Below are 19,293 nucleotides of genomic sequence, written 5' to 3'. Positions count from 1 at the left end.
TTGAGTTTCAAACCTTATACAAGTATATGTAGTTATATGCAAAGCCTAGATTATATTTTCCTCGAAAACTCTAGTTGCTTTCTGAAGGAACAACATATTTAGATCTAGTACAATGTTCTTTGACAAAAACTAATTTGGTAGTTATTACAGTAGTAATTAATTACTATAAGAAACATTGTTCTTTTATCGACAATTTTAATTTTATAAAGCTAGTCCCAGTATGTAGTATATTAAGAGTTGGATCTAGGATTTTGAGCTTCCGGGTGCTACAACTATTTTGTTGGTTTAAGCAACTTTAGACTTCGGTTCGGATTACTTGTTTTTTTGGTATATAATATAAATCAATTAAATGAAGATATATAGTACTATATTTATTATAGAGCGAAGATTTGCAAAGAAAATATTATTTTAACTTTGTAAGAAAAAGGCAAATACTTAGACACAAAAAGAAAGTCAAAAGTTAACAAATAAAGTATGATAGTTAACAAAAATTACATAAGAAGAAAAATGAGAACGGAATATATAGAATTAGGAGTGTACAAACCGAGCCGGAAAACAGCACCAAACCGAAAAGTCAAACCAAATCGATTAAAAAATCCGACTGGGTTTGGTTTGATTTGGTTTGGTATGAGTAAAAAGCCCCGAACGTAACCAAATCGACATATAAATATATAATTTTAAGACTTTATATAGAATTTTCTTTACAAAAATTCTAGAAATATTTAGGATTCTCTTATGGGATGTAATATTTAGTACTAGAATATGAAGTATGTCATTTTTATTAACCTTAAGTAATGAGTTATATGATCACTTTCTTATCAAGTGTTACTAAAACACCAATTTCTTTGTTCTTCCATGTTAATAAGTCAAGATTTATTAAATTCTTATATGTTTTCGAATTTGAAGTGGTGTTTCGACAATCTAAAATTAAATAGAACATATCATTAATTAGGTATTTTAATTAGCAAATTCGTTTAACCTTGAAAGTATACATCAACAAAAATTATTGTCAGGTTAAAAAAGTAACTATCATGTGCTATTAACAAAATTCTCCCATAAAATTATTTTAATAGATCATATGTTTGTCAATTTTTTCAATTTTTACTAAATATATATTTGCTTATAAAAAATTTAACAAAGTAAGATTGAAATAATATTCATGTAATAAAAAACCCGAAAAACCCAACAAAATGGAACCAATCCAAACCGATATAGTTGGTTTGGTTTGGTTTTAATAAAAATCGAACCAACCCGGTCCATGTACATCTCTTTATAGAATGATAGAAAGCTTAACATGATGTACGAGAAATCATAGAAGAAGGTGGAGTCACGGTGAAGAAAATTCATACTACAGAGAATCCTGCTGATATGCTGACAAAGGTGGTGACTGCGGTCAAGTTTCAACATTGTTTGGATTTGATCAACATTGTTGAACACTGAAGATTGAAGATGAAGACACAACCAAAATTTGTTATTGAGAGAGAATTGAAAATGTGGAATTTTGCCAAGGTGGAGATTTGTTGAAGTTTGGCAAAATGCCAAAGTCCCACATTGGTTGGGAGTTAAGTTTGGGGGGGATTTTTCCCCTATAAAAGAAGGCCTAATGTTTAGGATTGAAACACACCTCTCATTTGCCTTCTCATCTGTTTAAGGCATTTGTATCTTCTCTCTTTAGTATTATTTCACTTGTATTTTTGGAGTGAAATAAAATATTGGTTGTGTCCGAGGAGTAGGCAAAATTAGCCGAACCTCGTAAATTCTGGTGTTCCCTTTATTGTTGTTTTATTGTCTTATTTATTATTTGGTGGCTGTCATAATTTTTGGTATAGTAGTTGTGACTTATTCACACTATATACATTTGGCTTCCGCAACAATTGGTATCAGAGCCAAGGTACTGTCTAAGTATGCTCTGTGGTTGCAGCATAGTCTGATCTTCCACATCAGAAAAGATTTATCTTGGTAACTGAGTCAAGGTTCTATCTGAGTATGCTCTGTGGTTGCAGCTTAGTCTGATCTTCCACACCAGAAAGGAAATAATCTTGATTTGTGTCATCGACTATTAAATAATATTTGTGTCAAAGATGGGAGACAATAAACAAGAAGAATTTACATCAAGTGTCAACAATACGTCATCATTGACATCTTCGCTTATGACAAGAATTGTGTCAAATGCGAAATTTGCAGTAGAAATTTTTGACGGGTCAGGACATTTTGGGATGTAGCAAGGCGAGGTTCTAAATGTCCTTTTTCAACAAGGGCTAGATCTTGCCATTGAAGAAAAAAGACCAGATGTCATTGGAGAAGAAGATTGGAGAATTATCACCGTGTTGCTTGCGGTACCATTCGATCCTACCTTGCTAGAGAGCAGAAATATCCATACACAAAGGAAACTTCTGCAAGTAAATTATGGAAAGCACTGGGGGATAAATTTTTGAAGAAAAACAGTCAAAATAAATTATACATGAAGAAGAGACTGTTTTGCTTCACCTATATTTCTGGTACCACGATGAATGAACATATCACCAGTTTCATAAGTTGGTCACAAATTTGCAAAATATGGATGCAACTTTTGATGATGGTGACTTGGCCTTGATGTTGTTGGGGTCACTTCCTGATGAGTACGAGCACCTTGAAACTACTCTACTCCATGGGAATGACAAAATTTCTCTCAGAGAAGTTTGTTCGGCTTTGTACAGCTATGAACAAAGAAATGGAGAAAAACAGAAGGGCGGAGAAGGAGAAGCACTGGTTGTGAGGGGTCGTCCTCAAAATCAAACGAGGACAAAGAAAGGAAGATCCAAGTCAAGATCTAAACCCATCAAAGATGAATGTGCCTTGTCGAGAAAAGGGGTACTGGAAGAAAGACTGTCCGAAGTTGAAGAATAAGGCCAAACATAACAATGAAAAGGCCATTATGGATTCAAATGTAGCTGATTGTGATGATTCAGACTTCTCATTAGTTACAACAGAGCCATCAACATCATCAGACATATGGTTGATGAACTCGGCTTGTAGCTATCGTATGTGTCCCAACAGGGACTGGTTCGTAGATTTTTAAGAAGGACAATATGGAGTCATCCACACAGCGGACAACAGCCTTCTTACCTCATATGACATTGGTTCAATACAATTAAGGAACCATGATGGAATGATCAGAACATTAACAGATCTTTGATATGTACCGGATTTGAAGAAGAATCTCATCTCTGTGGGAGCCCTAGAATCAAAAGGGTTCAAAATCATTGCAGAAAATGGAGTGATGAGAGTATGCTCCGGTGCACTAGTGGTAATGAAGGCCAATCGGAAGAACAATAACATGTACCATTATCGCGGTAGTACAGTTATTGGGACATCGACAGTGACATCCAGTGACGACAAAGAGGCAGAAGCAACCAAGCTATGGCACATGCGTTTGGGACATGCTGGAGGAAAATCCTTGAAAACTCTATCAGATCGAGGATTGTTAAAATGAGTAAAGGCTTACAACTTGGAGTTTTGCGAGAATTGTGTCAAAGGAAAACAAACAAGAGTTAAATTTGGTACAACGATCCATAATACTAAAGACATTTTGGATTATGTACACTCTGATATTTGGGGTCCTTCCAAAACACCTTCATTGGGTGGGAAGCACTATTTTGTAACCTTTGTTGATGATTTTTCTCGAAGAGTGTGGGTGTATACAATGAAGAGCAAAGATGAAGTGTTGGGAATTTTTTTCAAATGGAAAATGATGGTGGAGAATCAAACAGGCAGGAGGATCAAGTGTATTCGCACAGACAATGGAGGTGAATACAAAAATGATCATTTTAATAAGGTCTGTGAAAATGATGGCATCGTCCGACACTTCACTGTCAGACATACATCACAACAGAATGAAGTGGCAGAACATATGAACTGGACCTTGCTGGAGAAGGTACGGTGTATATTGTCTAATGCTGGCTTGGGCGAAGAATTTTAGGCTGAGGCAATTACATATTCATGCCACCTTATTAATCGTCTACCATCTACTGCTATTGATGGCAAGTCACCATTTGAAAAGTGATATGGAAAGCCTGCTGTAGATTATGACTTTTTGCACGTGTTTGGCTCAACCGCATATTATCATGTGATAGAGTCAAAATTGGATCCAAGAGTAAAGAAGGCTATTTTTATAGGGATTACTTCTAGAGTCAAAGGATATCGCTTATGGTGTCCTATGACAAAGAAAATAATATTCAGTAGGGATGTTACCTTTGATGAATCTGCTATGGTAAATAAGGTAACAGAAGATACCAAACAAAATGAGGGTGCTTCTAAGCAGGTAGAGTTTGAGGGAAACTTTATGTTACACCCCAAGTTTTCATACGTGAGAGTACGTCGTAAGTCATTGATGTAAGCTCGGAAATGAGATTATAGTTGGAAGCAAATAAAGTAAGTTAATCATGTTATCTTGGAGGTTACAAATATTTAAGATCATGAATAACGAGTACCAAGAGAGTTGGAAATCTTAGAAGCTAAACCAATTGAAGAAAATAAGTTTCGTCGAAAGTCGACAAGTTTCGAATATTATAACATGTACTTTGGGGTAAGACTAGGGTTCTTAACATGATAAAGAGGTTATTCTATGAGTTATTTTAGTCTTATGATAATTATTTTCTACATTTTGAAGGCAAGCAAGTTGTGGAACAAGAGTTGGCAAAGGTCATTACAAGTTACATTCATAAATTTGCTGAAATTTAGGTCAAATGTATCTGCAAATTTCTCCAAATATAATTGGAATCATGGGGTGTTCTACCTACCAAATTGAAGATCTATGAGTCTAGTTTCTAACGCATTAAACCGTTTGTCAATACGACATCGGAGTAGAGAGATATTCGCATTTTCGCGAGACCGCGCAAGCAGCTCCCAATGGGACCCACTTAGGCGGTGGTTGACCTACTTCAATTTATAAACGATTTGGACGCCTATTTTTGCTCATTTTTCAACTACAATTCGTCTCCAAACTTCTCCTAACCCTCCTAAACATATACCACAAGGGTTTGAAGTGATTCCAAAGTGATTACACCATATTTCAACATCAAAACTTAGTTCTAGTGAAGAACAACACCTCTTTGAGGTTGTGTTGTCATTGAGGATTGTTGTGGGCTGTATTTGGATGAAATTCCAAGTTGTTGCTGCTGTATAAGGTGAGTATAACAACCTACTAATTGTGCTTAATCTTTCTTGTATGTTGGTTAAGTTGTTAGGATGATAAACTACAAGATAATACTTGGATTAACTTAAGTCACTTCTATGGTGTTGTATTGCTATTGAGGGTTGTTGTAAACTGAATATAACTTGGATTTTGACTTGAAGTTACTGTATAAGGTATGTATATTGTTATCTTGCTTGTGCCTCAGGTTATCTTTATGTTGATTAAGTTAAATGGATGGGCTAGACATGAACTAGTGAATAAAGTTGCTAATTGAGGATAGTTGAAGTTGTGGATTATTTTCGTTGTTATAAATATATGATTTAAGGCTGGAATCATTGATTAATAACTTCATTATCATGTTAATGATACTTTTATGTTGAAGTAAGAAGTCTATAAGGATTGATAAGGGGTATACGGATTCCAATCGGAGCTTGCCGCTCGTCGTAATGTAGTTGTGACTTGTTGTTGTTATATGGTGTCTTGATATTGATAATTATGTATTGATGGATTGCTCTGGTCATTGTTGTTTGTATATGGTATTGGAGGAGGCCCTTGTTACAAGGGAGATGCTGCCAAAATTTACGTAAACGAGCTACTAGCTTAAGTTATAGACTTAGCCTTTGCTCAGCACTGATTTTGAATCTCCTTATACTATGATAGATTGAGTTGACTTGTTTGAAGAGTTGCTTGGAAGTGATTAAGGACTCAATGGGTTTAAGGTATGTTAAGGCACTTTCTTCTTTCTTTTGGCATGATCTAAAGTGAAATGAATACGCTAATTCATAACGGATCTACTCCTAGAAACTAAGGTTGTCCATGTTGTTCTTTCCTTATAAAGTTATTCTAAACAAGTGTGTATGATCCTTAGATCCCACTAAGGTTCATATTGATGGTAGGGATGTCCATAATGTTAATCGAAGGTGCCATGACCTTATATCACTCCGAAAGGGTTAGAACGTGATTCCATGAGTCGAGCATGCATTATATATATGTATCTATTTTACTCTACCAAGCCGCGCTATAGTCGGCCGGGTATGACACCTATTTTGCAACCACTTATCAATTGGTTTACCGAGCTCCACATGGCCGGGTACGATTCTACCGAACCTTATGATGGTCGGGTACGGCTTTTACCGAGTCCTCTTTGAGACCGGGTACGATATGATGATGATGATGCCCACAGAGGCGAATGTTTTAAAAAGTTTATGTATATATATGTATTATGCATTTCATATCAGTAACCCCCAGAGGCACTCAGATGTTACAGGTTGTATCTCCTCTATCTCTCTCTTTACATTACTGTTCTTGTTTATGCTTTCCTGCCTAACATACTCGGTACTTTATTCGTACTGACGTCCCTTTTGCCTGGGGACGCTGCATTTCATGCCCGCAGGTCCCGATTGATAGGTTGACAGTCCTCCTAGTAGGCTATCAGCTCAGCGAAGGTGTTGGTGCACTCCACTTGCTCCGGAGTTGCCTATTTGGTCAGTATGCTTTGGATATGTATTGATTGGTATGGCGGGGCCCTGTCCCGACCTTTATGATTTGATGTACTCTTAGAGGCTTGTAGATAGATGTCAGGTGTATGGATAATTGTATGGCCTTGTCGGCCTATGTTTCGAGTTTACTAATGGTCATGTCGGCCTTATAGGCCCGTATGTCACATATATTAGTTTGTATATCATGTTGGGTCTTCATATGTTGAGTATTCCATTATGTTTTATTTTTTTTATCTCATGACGGGTTTTCTGGCTCATTTACTCATGATAACATAATAAGAAAGATATGTTACGTTGGTAATCGGTTGAGTAAGGCATCGGGTGCCCGTCGCGGCCCTTCAGTTTGGGTCGTGACAGAAGTGGTGATAACAGTAAATCAAAATATGACACGATGACAGAGTCTATAGTCAAGTGAAGGAAAATACAAGAGGTGACAAGCCTTAAGGCAATAAAAGAGTATAAGCCATAAAGTCATTCTTATTTCGAGAAATGAGATGGTGACTTCAACGTGATTACCAGGAGGAAAGGTTAGACCCCAGAGTAATAAAAATCAGTATAGGCTAGTGAACATATTAAAACCGAACATGAATTAGGGACCGGAGGATTTGATAATGGTCGACATCATGAGAATTTCAAAGATCGTACTCCAACAATAATAGAATAGACAATAGACGAATAACCTTTAAAGGTTATTTAGGAAGTCGTTTACCTAAAGCAAGCACTCTGAGTAGAGTTAATCTTAAGGGACTAAGTGTGCCAGTTACCGTAGGTGTCACCTTCGTGCGTAAGAGATTTAGTTATCCCTGGTACAGAAGGTTACCATAAGGTGATTAAGGTTCATTGATAATGTGAAAAGACGCCGAATATGAAAAGGTAAAACAACTATAGGTAGATCGTCGTAGTACTAAATCTTAGTACTCCCCTAAAGGGGGGAATATGGTGTGATATGATATTAAGTCGGAGTTAAGCGGTTCAGTTAACTATGGAATGGTAAAGAAAGAATGTGGTAAAAAGGAGAAAGGGATGATGTTGCATTTATTCAGTTCCTGCAGATATGTTGCGACTCCAGAACCTTATACAAGCACGACACCGGAGAGAGGCAGTAAAAGTTTCCGGCCAGGATGTTATTGATAAATAAGTGTGAATGGACACTTGATACATTAGGAGCTAGTGGCGAGAGATAAGTTAAGACAAAGGATATATCCCAAGAGGGATTATGCAGAATATATATATATATATATATATATATATATATATATATATATATATATATATATATATATGAGAATGGACCAACGAGTAATTAGTAGTTGATTCAGGAAGAGCCCAGTTATCGCTAAAAAAGAGGTCACAGATAAATCAATAGATCATGCAAGATAAAAGTAGTGAACCGCGGCATAGTGAATTCAGTCTCGCAGATATAAGATCGCAATCATTTGAAAAAAATTCAGATAGGAGTTGAGGCAATTAAAAGTACTATTTTAATGTTTATGAAAATAAGAGATAGTGCCACTAAGGAGACAATAAAAATTTGAGCTTAGAAGTAACCCTACGAGCACAAAGGCATAAATTTATGTAACTAAGGATTATTATAGGCGAGTAAGAATAACGAAAATTACCTTCGGGTGTACGATATATCAAGCTCGCAACTTTACAAGAGCCAGAAGGTCTCCCTAAGTACTACAATGAAAGACTAGTTGAGGAAATAAGGAAGAAGGTTTCCACCTAAGCATAGTGAGCTAAAGAGTAAATGATCCTGTAACAACAGTCTCACTACAATATTGTATACACTCCATAAGAAAGTGGCACCTATCATGGCTAATGAATGGTAAAAAAAAGCCATCAAAGGTGATGTTTGAGATCATATGAGGTACAGGAAATTATAGTATTCGTGGGCAAAAAGACAAGCCAAGTATTCATGCAACAAGTGATAGAACGACCAGCAAAAGTAATTGCTTACATTTAAGGACAACTGAGAAGGCACGAAAGGAAATTTATGGTGCTAGCAAGTTAAAGGAAGGTTGCGAGTAGTATAAATAGATCGGTGTAGGTCCTAAGGTAAAGTATTGTAGAGCAACAAGGTTTTAGGTAGATAGGAGTAAGGATATGAAAAGGTGAGTGAGAAGGTGACGAGAATATGTATGTCCTCGGGATTAAACCCATCAAAACAAGGGAGCTGATGATTTCCATATGTAATAAAAAGCTCGGTACAGCCTGAATGAACACAGAGGAGTCTGAGACTAGGTGCATTTAGAAGAGATGGAATGTTGCCCTGGCAGTAGAATAAGGGTGTAATTGTGATAGATAAGAGGATGATGCTTAGGCCTTTGATTGAGTAATGATTTAACGAGAAAGGGATTTCATTAATTGCACGGGATTAGAATACCCCCATAAGATGAATCGCATTGGGATGCAATGAAATACGGTTATTGAAGTATAGTATTATCCCTAGGTGGATCAGGAAAATCACTTCATATGTTCCCCGATAAGATGTGAGCCCTAGTGACAGTGTATTACGTAAGAGGTTGCAAGTTATCAGTGATAGATTATAGATCAACATTAAGGTGAATAAACAATAGATGGGTACAAGTTCCAAAGTACGAGATGAGATTTGTTTGTTATTCTTAGATGAATAATAATGAGGAAGCACTAAAGGACTTAGATTTATACATATAGGATAAGCAGCGAGAGAGTAACCTGGAGTTGGGTAGCAAACCTCGGTAATAATAAACCGAAGTAAGTTTTATGGTATAGTATAACCTACCAACATGTAGTAAATCCATAAGGATAGATATACAAAGCTATGAAACAAGAGATAGAAATAGTATTAAGTTCGATAAAGTACCAAGCGAAAGACATCAGTACACCTATAGATGCCTAGAGGGACAGCTTGTCATAATTCTGTATATGTTCATAAAGCGAGGCTTAGAGAATGGCTAAAAGATGGAGGGAAAAGAGAATACGACCCGCTAGGCACTCATACAAGGACACAGTCGTACATACTGCATGACATAAGGTAGCAAATGTTATGATGTTGGAAGAATTCCGACCACATGTCATGGCGTGACAAAGAGGCCAAAAATAGGGGAATGCCCAAGCATTTAGATTTATTCACAAAATAGTGGATTAGATGGAAAGATGAGCATTAAAGTATTCGTAAGAGCTATAGTTTATGAAACTGATAAGCGCATCAATCAACATTCGAGGACGAATGTTCCAAAGGGGGAATGATGTTACACCCCAAGTTTTCATACGTGAGAGTATGTCGTAAGTCATTGATGTAAGCTCGGAAATGAGATTATATTTGGAAGTAAATAAAGTAAGTTAATCATGTTACCTTGGAGGTTACAAATATTTAATATCATGAATAACGAGTACCAATAGGGTTGGAAATCTTAGAAGCTAAACCAATTGAAGAAAATAAGTTTCGTCGAAAGTCGACAAGTTTCGAATGTTATAACATGTACTTTGGGGTAAGACTAGGGTTCTTAACATGATAAAGAGGTTATTCTATGAGTTATTTTAGTCGTATGATAATCATTTTCTACATTTTGAAGGCAAGCAAGTTGTGGAACAAGAGTTGGCAAAGGTCATCACAAGTTACATTCATAAATTTGCTGAAATTTAGGTCAAATGTATCTGAGAATTTCTCCAAATATACTTGGAATCATGGGGTGTTTTACCTACCAAATTGAATATCTATGAGTCTAGTTTCTAATTCATTAAACCGTTCATCAATACGACATCGGAGTAGAGAGATAGTCTCGTTTTCGCGAGACCGCGCAAGCAGCTCCCAATGGGACCCACTTAGGCGGTGGTTGACCTACTTCAATTTATAAACAATTTGGACGCCTATTTTTGCTCATTTTTCAACTAAATTTCGTCTCCAAACTTCTCCTAGCCCTCCTAAACATATACCACAAGTGTTTGAAGTGATTCCAAAGTGATTACACCATATTTCAACATCAAAACTTAGTTCTAGTGAAGAACAACACCTCTTTGAGGTTGTGTTGTCATTGAGGATTGTTGTGGGTCGTATTTGGATGAAATTACTAGTTTTTGCTGTTGTCTAAGGTGAGTATAACAGCCTACTAATTGTGCTTAATCTTTCTTGTATGTTGGTTAAGTTGTTAGGATGATAAACTACAAGATAATACTTGGATTAGCTTAAGTCACTTCTATGGTGTTGTATTGCTATTGAGGGTTGTTGTAAACTGAATATAACTTGGATTTTGACTTGAAGTTACTGTATAAGGTATGTATATTGTGATCTTGCTTGTGCCTAAGGTTATCTTGATGTTGATTAAGTTAAATGGATGGGCTAGACATGAACTAGTGAATAAAGTTGCTAATTGAGGATAGTTGAAGTTGTGGATTATTTTCGTTGTTATAAATATATGGTTTAAGGCTGGAATCATTGATTAATGACTTCATTATCATGTTAATGATACTTTTATGTTGAAGTAAGAAGTCTATAAGGATTGATAAGGGGTATACGGATTCCAATCGGAGCTTGCCGCTCGTCGTAATGTAGTTGTGACTTGTTGTTGTTATATGGTGTCTTGATATTGATAATTATGTATTGATGGATTGCTCTGGTCATTGTTGTTTGTATATGGTATTGGAGGAGGCCCTTGTTACAAGGGAGATGCTGCCAAAATTTACGTAAACGAGCTACTAGCTTAAGTTATAGACTTAGCCTTTGCTCAGCACTGATTTTGAATCTCCTTATACTATGATAGATTGAGTTGACTTGTTTGAAGAGTTGCTTGGAAGTGATTAAGGACTCAACGGGTTTAAGGTATGTTAAGGCACTTTCTTCTTTCTTTTGGCATGATCTAAAGTGAAATGAATACGCTACTTCATAACGGATCTACTCCTAGCAACTAAGGTTGTCCATGTTGTTCTTTCCTTATAAAGTTATTCTAAACAAGTGTGTATGATCTTAAATCCCACTAAGGTTCATATTGATGGTAGGGATGTCCATAATATTAATCGAAGGTGCAATGACCTTACATCACTCCGAAAGGGTTAGAACGTGATTCCATGAGTTGAGCATGCATTATATATAGTATCTATTTTACTCTACCGAGCCGCGCTATAGTCGGCCGGGTACGGCACCTATTGTGCAACCACTGATCAGTTGGGTTTACCGAGCTCCACGTGGCCGGGTACGATTCTACCGAACCTTATGATGGTCGGGTACGCTTTTACCGAGTCCTCTTTGAGGCCGGGTACGATATGATGATGATGATGCCCACAGAGGCGAATGTTTTAAAAAGTTTATGTATATATATGTACTATGCATTTCATATCAGTAACCCCCAGAGGCACTCAGATGTTACAGGTTGTATCTCCTCTATCTCTCTCTTGACATTACTGTTCTTGTTTATGTTTTCCTACCTAATATACTCGGTACTTTATTTGTACTAACGTCCCTTTTGCCTGGGGACGCTGCATTTCATGCCCGCAGGTCCCGATTGATAGGTTGACAGTCCTCTTAGTAGGCTATCAGCTCAGTAAAGGTGTTGGTGCACTCCACTTGCTCCGGAGTTGCCTATTTGGTCAGTATGCTTTGGATATGTATTGATTGGTATGGCGGGACCCTGTCCTGACCTTTATGATTTGATGTACTCTTAGAGGCTTGTAGACAGATGTCAGGTGTATGGATAATTGTATGACCTTGTCGGCCTATGTTTCGAGTTTACTAATGGTCATGTCGGCCTTATAGGCCCGTATGTCACATATATTAGTTTGTATATTATGTTGGGTCTTCATATGTTGAGTATTCCCTTATGTTTTATTCTTGTTATCTCATGACGGGTTTTCTAGCTCATTTACTCATGATAACATAATAAGAAAGATATGTTATGTTGGTACTCGGTTGAGTAAGGCACCGGGTGCCCGTCGCGGCCCTTCGGTTTGGGCCGTGACACTTTATTTTTCCTACACAAGAAGCAGAGGAGGAAACAAATGAAGATTATCCTCTGGAAGAAGAGCTAGTAGAGAGGGAGATTCTAACTCAGGAACCTCAACAATAACTTGAATCAATAGCAACTAGCAGGCCAAAAAGGACAATAACAAAACATGTTCGTCTTATAGAGACGGTTGCTTGTGCCGCCTCAATTGTAGCTGATGATGTTCCTACCACTTATAAAGATGTTGCCCAAAGTTCAAAAGAAGATAAGTGGAGGATTGCCATGAATGATGAAATGTAATCCCTTCATCAGAATCATACATGGAGATTGGCCAATCTCCCGAAGGAAAAGAAAGTAATTGGGTGCAAGTGGATATTTGCAAAGAAAGAAGGATTTCCTAACCAAGAATATGTTCGTTACAAAGCAAGATTGGTGGCCAAAGGATATGCTCAAAAGGAGGGAATTGATTACAATAAAGTTTTTTCTCCAGTTGTAAACATTCCTCCATTAGAATTATTGTACATACTGTATTTATAGAGTTTGTGAGCTTGGTGTTTAAGCAAAGTTATTTGTGTTTCCTAAATTGATTAGAATTAGTTTTCATTTAAGATTTATTAAATTATTGACCAAAGACTTTTTTCCTTTTTCTTTCTTTTATCCCAAGTTTCTTAAACGAAGGGGCACTCCACACTCCGAATTTACTATTTCCATAACTTTTTAAGAAAACGGAATTCACTTTTCCTTTTTTACAAACTGAGTTTGAGGAAATAAATGGGATATATTTTTTCTGGAGCAAAACTTTTGATCTTTATAAATATATATTTAAATTAGTTACTGATGTTTAGTTTATAGCATATATATTTCTATGTATATCGCCCCATATTTTACTTTTGTTTCGTGAATTTGGGATGTTAAATGCTATGATTATATTAATTTGAAGTGTTTTTATGTGTAGGAATGATTCGGGAGCAATTGGGGGCGAAACGCGCAAGATTTGAGCCAAAACGAACCAAACCGGGAAACTTGCGAATTTAAGCGCCACAAATGGCACCCAGCCCTACCTGTTGCGCCAAAAATAGTGGAGGGTGTCGTGGAGGGCGCCTGGCGCTAGACAGGGCGCCAGTGACGTGAATTTTCTCCAAATTTGCCCGAGACAAGGTTATTTCGGCCTTAGACCTACCTAACACATATAAAAGCAATACTAAACCTATTTTTGAAGGGAGAAACGCCACTTTGGAGAGAAAACACACACGGGATCGTGAGGAAGCGGAGAATTCTCAGTTTTCTTCATCTTTTTCTAGTATTTCCAATTGATTAAACACTTATGCAATTGTTTGATTACATCATGAGTGGCTAAACACCCATTGTTCTGGGGTTGTGATTTAGCCATGAAAATTGTTGTTTGATATTAGCTTGACCTTGATTATAATTCACTAATATATGATTGTTTCTTCAATTATGTATTTAATTGCTTAATTGTCTGTCCAGCAGTTAGGTTCTATTTACTATCTATGTTATGCTTGGGAAAGCCATGTTTAGATTAGAGAAGAATTGAAGAGAGCATGATCTTAACCCTTAGGGGGAGCGGATTTGTGGTTAAGATAGGAATATACCTAGTCACCGTGCTTAATTAAATATGGTAATCTTAATGTGTTCTTAATAGATTGATTTCATAGGAATATAGGCGTTAATCTATTTTGAATAGGCGAGTAGTACTTCGGGAGAAGGCCATGAGAGCAATTATCGATTAATTAGCAACCATGAATGAATTATATGAAAGGGAGAGTTAATTAGAACACAATACGAATGATGAATCGATCACAACCCTGGAATATTTGTCTCTACTGAATACACAACAATCAACTCATTACTTGATAATTTAGTTATTATTTAGAATCGTAGTATAATATAATCATATTATTGGACTTTGATTTTAGATGGATTGAATAATAATTTTAGTGATTTAGTGAGTAGTTTATATAAGTCTCTGTGGGTTCGACACTAAACTTATCATTATATTACTTGTCGACCACGTATACTTGCATGTGCGTTTGGGACCAACAAGTTTTTGGCGCCATTGCCGGGGACTTGAATATAAACTACTTTCTAGTTTTTGCTTAAATTGTTTATTTCGTCTAGTATAACGTTACTTGATTGTTTCTCTAATCTCAGAAACTTTGATTGGATGCGTAGGGTCAGAAGACAGGACAGACTCAATGGCTTTGACCCCGAACCTGAGAAAACATTTCATAGGAGGTTGAGGGAAGCAAGGGATACAAACAATATTCAAGCACTCATTCAATTTCCTGTGAACATGGCAGAGGAGAAACATATGGCTGTTCAGGAAGTAGCAATGCTCAGTATTGCTAATGTTACCTCCAGCATAGTGAAGCCCAGAATCACTAGGCACTTTGAGTTGAAACAGAGCATGATCCAGCTACTTCATGCAAATGGGCAGTTTATGGGTCTTCCACACGAGGATCCACAACAGTATATTCTGAGCTTCTTGGAGATTAGTGATACTTATATCACTAATGGGGTCACTCCAGATTATGTGAGGCTCACACTTTTTCCATTCTCTCTGTTGGGCGAAGCTAAGCGATGGCTAAAGGCAGAACCAGCTAATTCCATTACATCTTGGAATGATTTGGCAAGAAAATTTCTGACAAGGTTCTTCCTTTCAGGCAAAACTGCAAAGATCAGAAGTGAGATAGTTGCCTTCAAACAGAAAGCAGGAGAATCTTTATACTCAGCTTGGGAAAGGTTCAACGGGCTACTCAGAGACTATCCTCATCACAATCAGATGAATGAAGTGTTAGTTCACACTTTCATAGAAGGGCTCCATCCCCAAACAAAAATTATAGTAGATGTTGAAGTTGGAGGTCAAGTATTGGAGAAAAGCTTTGATGAAATTTATGGATTATTGAACAAATTCTCCAAAAGTAATCCGGATTGGCAAGGAGAGATGGGTAGGAACATGGTACAAAAATCACCATGGGTTCTTGAATTAGATGTTGTCTCAGCATTGTGAGCATAGGTCTCTACGCTGACCAACCAAGCCAATCAAATGACCATGATCATTAACAAGCAACAAACCCAGCCAGTGCAACAAGTTCAAATATTTTGTGAAGTGTGGAGAGGGTCACATGAGCAATCTATGCCCAGCAAATCCAGAGTCTGTATATTTTGTGGGTAATGGAAATCAAGGCCAAACAAATTAGTATGGGGACACCTATAATCCTAACTGGAGGAATCACCCAAACTTCTCTTGGGGTGAAAATCAAGGCAATCAGAATCAATACAGTCCTCAAGCACCTCAACAACAATCCAGACCACCTCAGGCTAAACAACAAGCTAGCCTTGAGGAGATGATGAAGAAATTGATGTCCGACCAGCAAGCCCTCAATTAGAAATTAATAGCAGATCAACAAACTTTCAATCAAAAATTAATAGCAGATTAACAAACTTTCAATCAGAAAATAATGGTTGATCAGCAGGCTCAAGCCGCAACACTGAGAAATTTGGAGCACCACGTGGGCCAACTTGCTAGAGCCCAAAATACCAGACTAGTAGGGGCTCTTCCTAGTGATACTTAGCTCAATCCTAAAGCTCAAGTCAATGCGGTTACCTTGAGAAATGAAAGAGCATTAGAAGAAGTTCCAAAGAAAAAGAAGAATACAGCTCATCCTGAAGGAAAATTAGTTCCCAAGCCAGTTGAGGGGAATGCGAAAGATGATAAAGGACCCGAGTCAGTAATTGAGACTAGTCCACCACCTCCGTTTCCAAAAGACTGCAGAAGCAAAAAGATAATGCTAAGTACAAGAAATTCCTAGATATTTTGAGCCAAGTGAGTGTGAATTTGCCTTTGGTGGAAATTTTGCAGGGAGTGCCTAAGTATGCAAGGTATCTCAGAGATGTTGTGGCAAACAAATGAAGACATGCAGAGTTCGAAACAGTTGCACTTACTGAAGAGTGCAGTGCCAGAGTTCAGAGTAAACTTCCTCCTAAGTTGAAGGATCTTGGGAGTTTCACAATTCCTTTGTCTCTTGGAAAATAAGAAGTTGGTAGAGGGCATATGATCTCATGAATGATTAGTAATGTTGTAAATTTTCTTGTTGGGTAAGTGCATGAATTGAGGGTGCTTAGTGGTTACAAGTCGGCTTTTGAGGTTGGGTGGTGACAAATAGGTTGTTGGAATTGATTGAATTGAAGGGTTATACTTGGGCATGCTTAAATGGGAAGAACGTGAATTTTTATGTGTTCATGCTTGTGTGCCGGTATTGATCATAGTCCAGGGTATAGTATGTGGTTAAAAGTTAAAGTGCTCCTCTATAATTGATAATTGTACGTAGTTGGAGGGTAGTGAATTGTCCCATTGCTCGAGGACGAGCAAGAGTCTAAGTGTGGGGTGTTGATATTTAGCTTAAAGCATATATATTTTTATGTATATCGCCTCATATTTTACTTTTGTTTCGTGAATTTGGGATGTTAAATGCTATGATTTATATTAATTTGAAGTGTTTTTATGTGTAGGAATGATTCGGGAGCAATTGGGGGCGAAACACACAAGATTTGAGCCAAAACGAACGAAACCGGGAAACTTGCGAATTTGAGCGCCACAGGTGGCACCCAGCTCTACCTGTTGCGCCAAAAATAGTAGCTAAAAATATTGGAGTGCCGTGGAGGGCGCCAGTGACGTGAATTTTCTCCAAATTCACCCGGGACAAGGTTATTTCGGCCTTAGACCTACCCAACACATATAAAAGCAAGACTAAACCTATTTTTGAAGGGGGAGACGCCACTTTGGAGAGAAAACACACACGGGATCGAGAGAAAGCGGAGAATTCTCAGTTTTCTTCATCTTTTTCTAGTATTTCTTATTGATTAAACACTTTTGCAATTGTTTGATTACATCATGAGTAGCTAAACACCCATTGTTCTGGGGTTGTGATTTAGCCATGAATATTGTTGTTTGATATTAGCTTGACCTTGATTATAATTCACTAATACATGGTTGTTTCTTCAATTCTATGTTTAATTGCTTATTTGAATGAAATTGTGATACTTTTATTGAGTATGCGTAAAAAGAATTGCTAGTTGTTACAGAAACTAAGAGGGGCATTCCCCTGTACATATGAAACAATGAGAACCTGCCCTTCGATTTAAACATATTACAGAAAAAAATCCAATGCTAATGAATTGAATACAGAAAACTATCTTAGACGAAGAGTAAATGCCTAATAACAGAAGATATGTCTCCAACTCGTGCAAGAATCCTGGAATGACGCCTTGTTACTGCTGCTGCTGTTTCTTCTCCAGCCTTCAATTCTGGGAATACAAATCCTTTTTTGCTGAAGAGCGTATCCATCAGGTTCTCCAAAGCCTCAGGTGTCAATTGAAATCCATCCCAGTATAAATACGAAGCCCTATCAGAACATACAACAACTCCTTCGTCTCCGCACTTCTTCTGCGTATCAAAGTTGAGTGGACTGTTTCCACTGCCACAACATGCCTTCATCAAATTCTTCATCTTGAATCCCAGGAACACATGGTTTTTAAGGACCGCCATGAATGCTTTGTAGTAATCTACATATATGATGTGAACATCAGGGTACTTCAAACGCAGCTCCAGAATTGCTTGCCATAGATGATCATTTTGAAGCTTTGAAAACATATTAAGTCCTCTGTGGCATCTGTTTTTTCCAATTGAATCTCCCTCGGGAAACAGAGTCCTAAAACCAGGAAAGCAGCCCACGGGTAGAATTCCAGAAACTATGAGAGTTTTGGCTCCGGCTTCGTTGATGAGTCTTTCTACTGAATTCTTAATAGTCTCCACCACTTCAGGGACGAGAAGGGACGCTTCTGAAATAGATTTTCCATGTAAGAAGGCATGCTTGTAGTCGTTGATGCCGGGTTGATCCATAAAAATGAGCGCCTTCGGAAGAACCGAAGAACCTTGTTATTTCTGCCGCAGTCATGAAAAGAGAAGCAGCCTTGATGGAACCACCTCATGAAGGTAGAAATCTGAGATAGGTCTTGTGACTCTGGAGGTGCTGGGATGCCATTCTTGAGGAAGAAAAGGGGCTTCATGATGGTTGCTCCGGGCGTCGCAAAACTCAGTCCAGACTCGAAGAACTCGGTGCCTCGTTGGGTGTATGATTGGGGAAAAGGCAAACTGAGGGTTGCAGCAATATGATCGGCGGCGGATGATGATGAAGAGTCGCGATCACCGAAACTGTATATGGAGTTAAAGGGACCAACAGTTTCTTTCGCCTCGGTGAAAGACGAGAGCAAATTGATAAAGAAACTATAGTTTGCAAAATTGTAAGCCGGTGGATACAATATTTATAGAGGTGCAATGTTTCCTAGGACTAGGAGGATTAGGATAGTAGCGGAAAGTATCGAATTTCACGTATTTTCTTTCTTGTACTTCACGTACAAGTCTTCTTCTTTTATTAAAGGAAAACTTTTCATTGTCCCATTTCTATATTTATTAGGAAACTAAGCTCACTTTCTTTTGGAAAATTAACTCTGAATTTGAAAAGAAAAAAAAAGAAAAAGAAAAAGGGGACTTGATCTTTCTATATTTTTAGTAAGCAAAACTTCGATATTCATTTTTTATGCACGGAAAAATAAATTTGAGAGGAAATTCAGATCCTTCTATATTAATTTACTAGAACAGGTCCTTCTATATTAATTTACT

At 37.5% G+C, this 19,293-nt stretch overlaps 1 protein-coding gene and 1 non-coding gene across 2 annotated transcripts; both read right to left on the bottom strand.

The window, feature by feature from the left end:
* Positions 1–15,285: 15,285 nt before the first annotated feature.
* Positions 15,286–15,390, bottom strand: LOC138881996 (small nucleolar RNA R71). The gene has a single exon (XR_011403447.1). It is a non-coding gene; the product is annotated as a small nucleolar RNA R71 (small nucleolar RNA).
* A 2,418-nt stretch (positions 15,391–17,808) lies between these two features.
* Positions 17,809–18,513, bottom strand: LOC104224204 (GDSL esterase/lipase At1g28640-like). Its single transcript, XM_009775801.1, has one exon. The coding sequence runs from the start codon at positions 18,511–18,513 to the stop codon at positions 17,809–17,811; it is 705 nt and encodes a 234-aa protein (XP_009774103.1).
* Between the last annotated feature and the right edge of the window lie 780 nt (positions 18,514–19,293).

This window comes from Nicotiana sylvestris, chromosome 1 (genome assembly GCF_000393655.2).
Source record: "Nicotiana sylvestris chromosome 1, ASM39365v2, whole genome shotgun sequence".
NCBI classification, from domain to species: Eukaryota; Viridiplantae; Streptophyta; class Magnoliopsida; order Solanales; family Solanaceae; genus Nicotiana; species Nicotiana sylvestris.
The sequence above is the reverse complement of the archived record's forward strand: the minus strand, read 5'-3'. Positions and strand labels throughout refer to the sequence as shown.

Coding starts and splice junctions, on each gene's coding strand:
- LOC104224204 (XM_009775801.1), bottom strand. CDS start 18,513: ATGGATCAACCCGGCATCAACGACTACAAGCATGCCTTCTTACATGGA.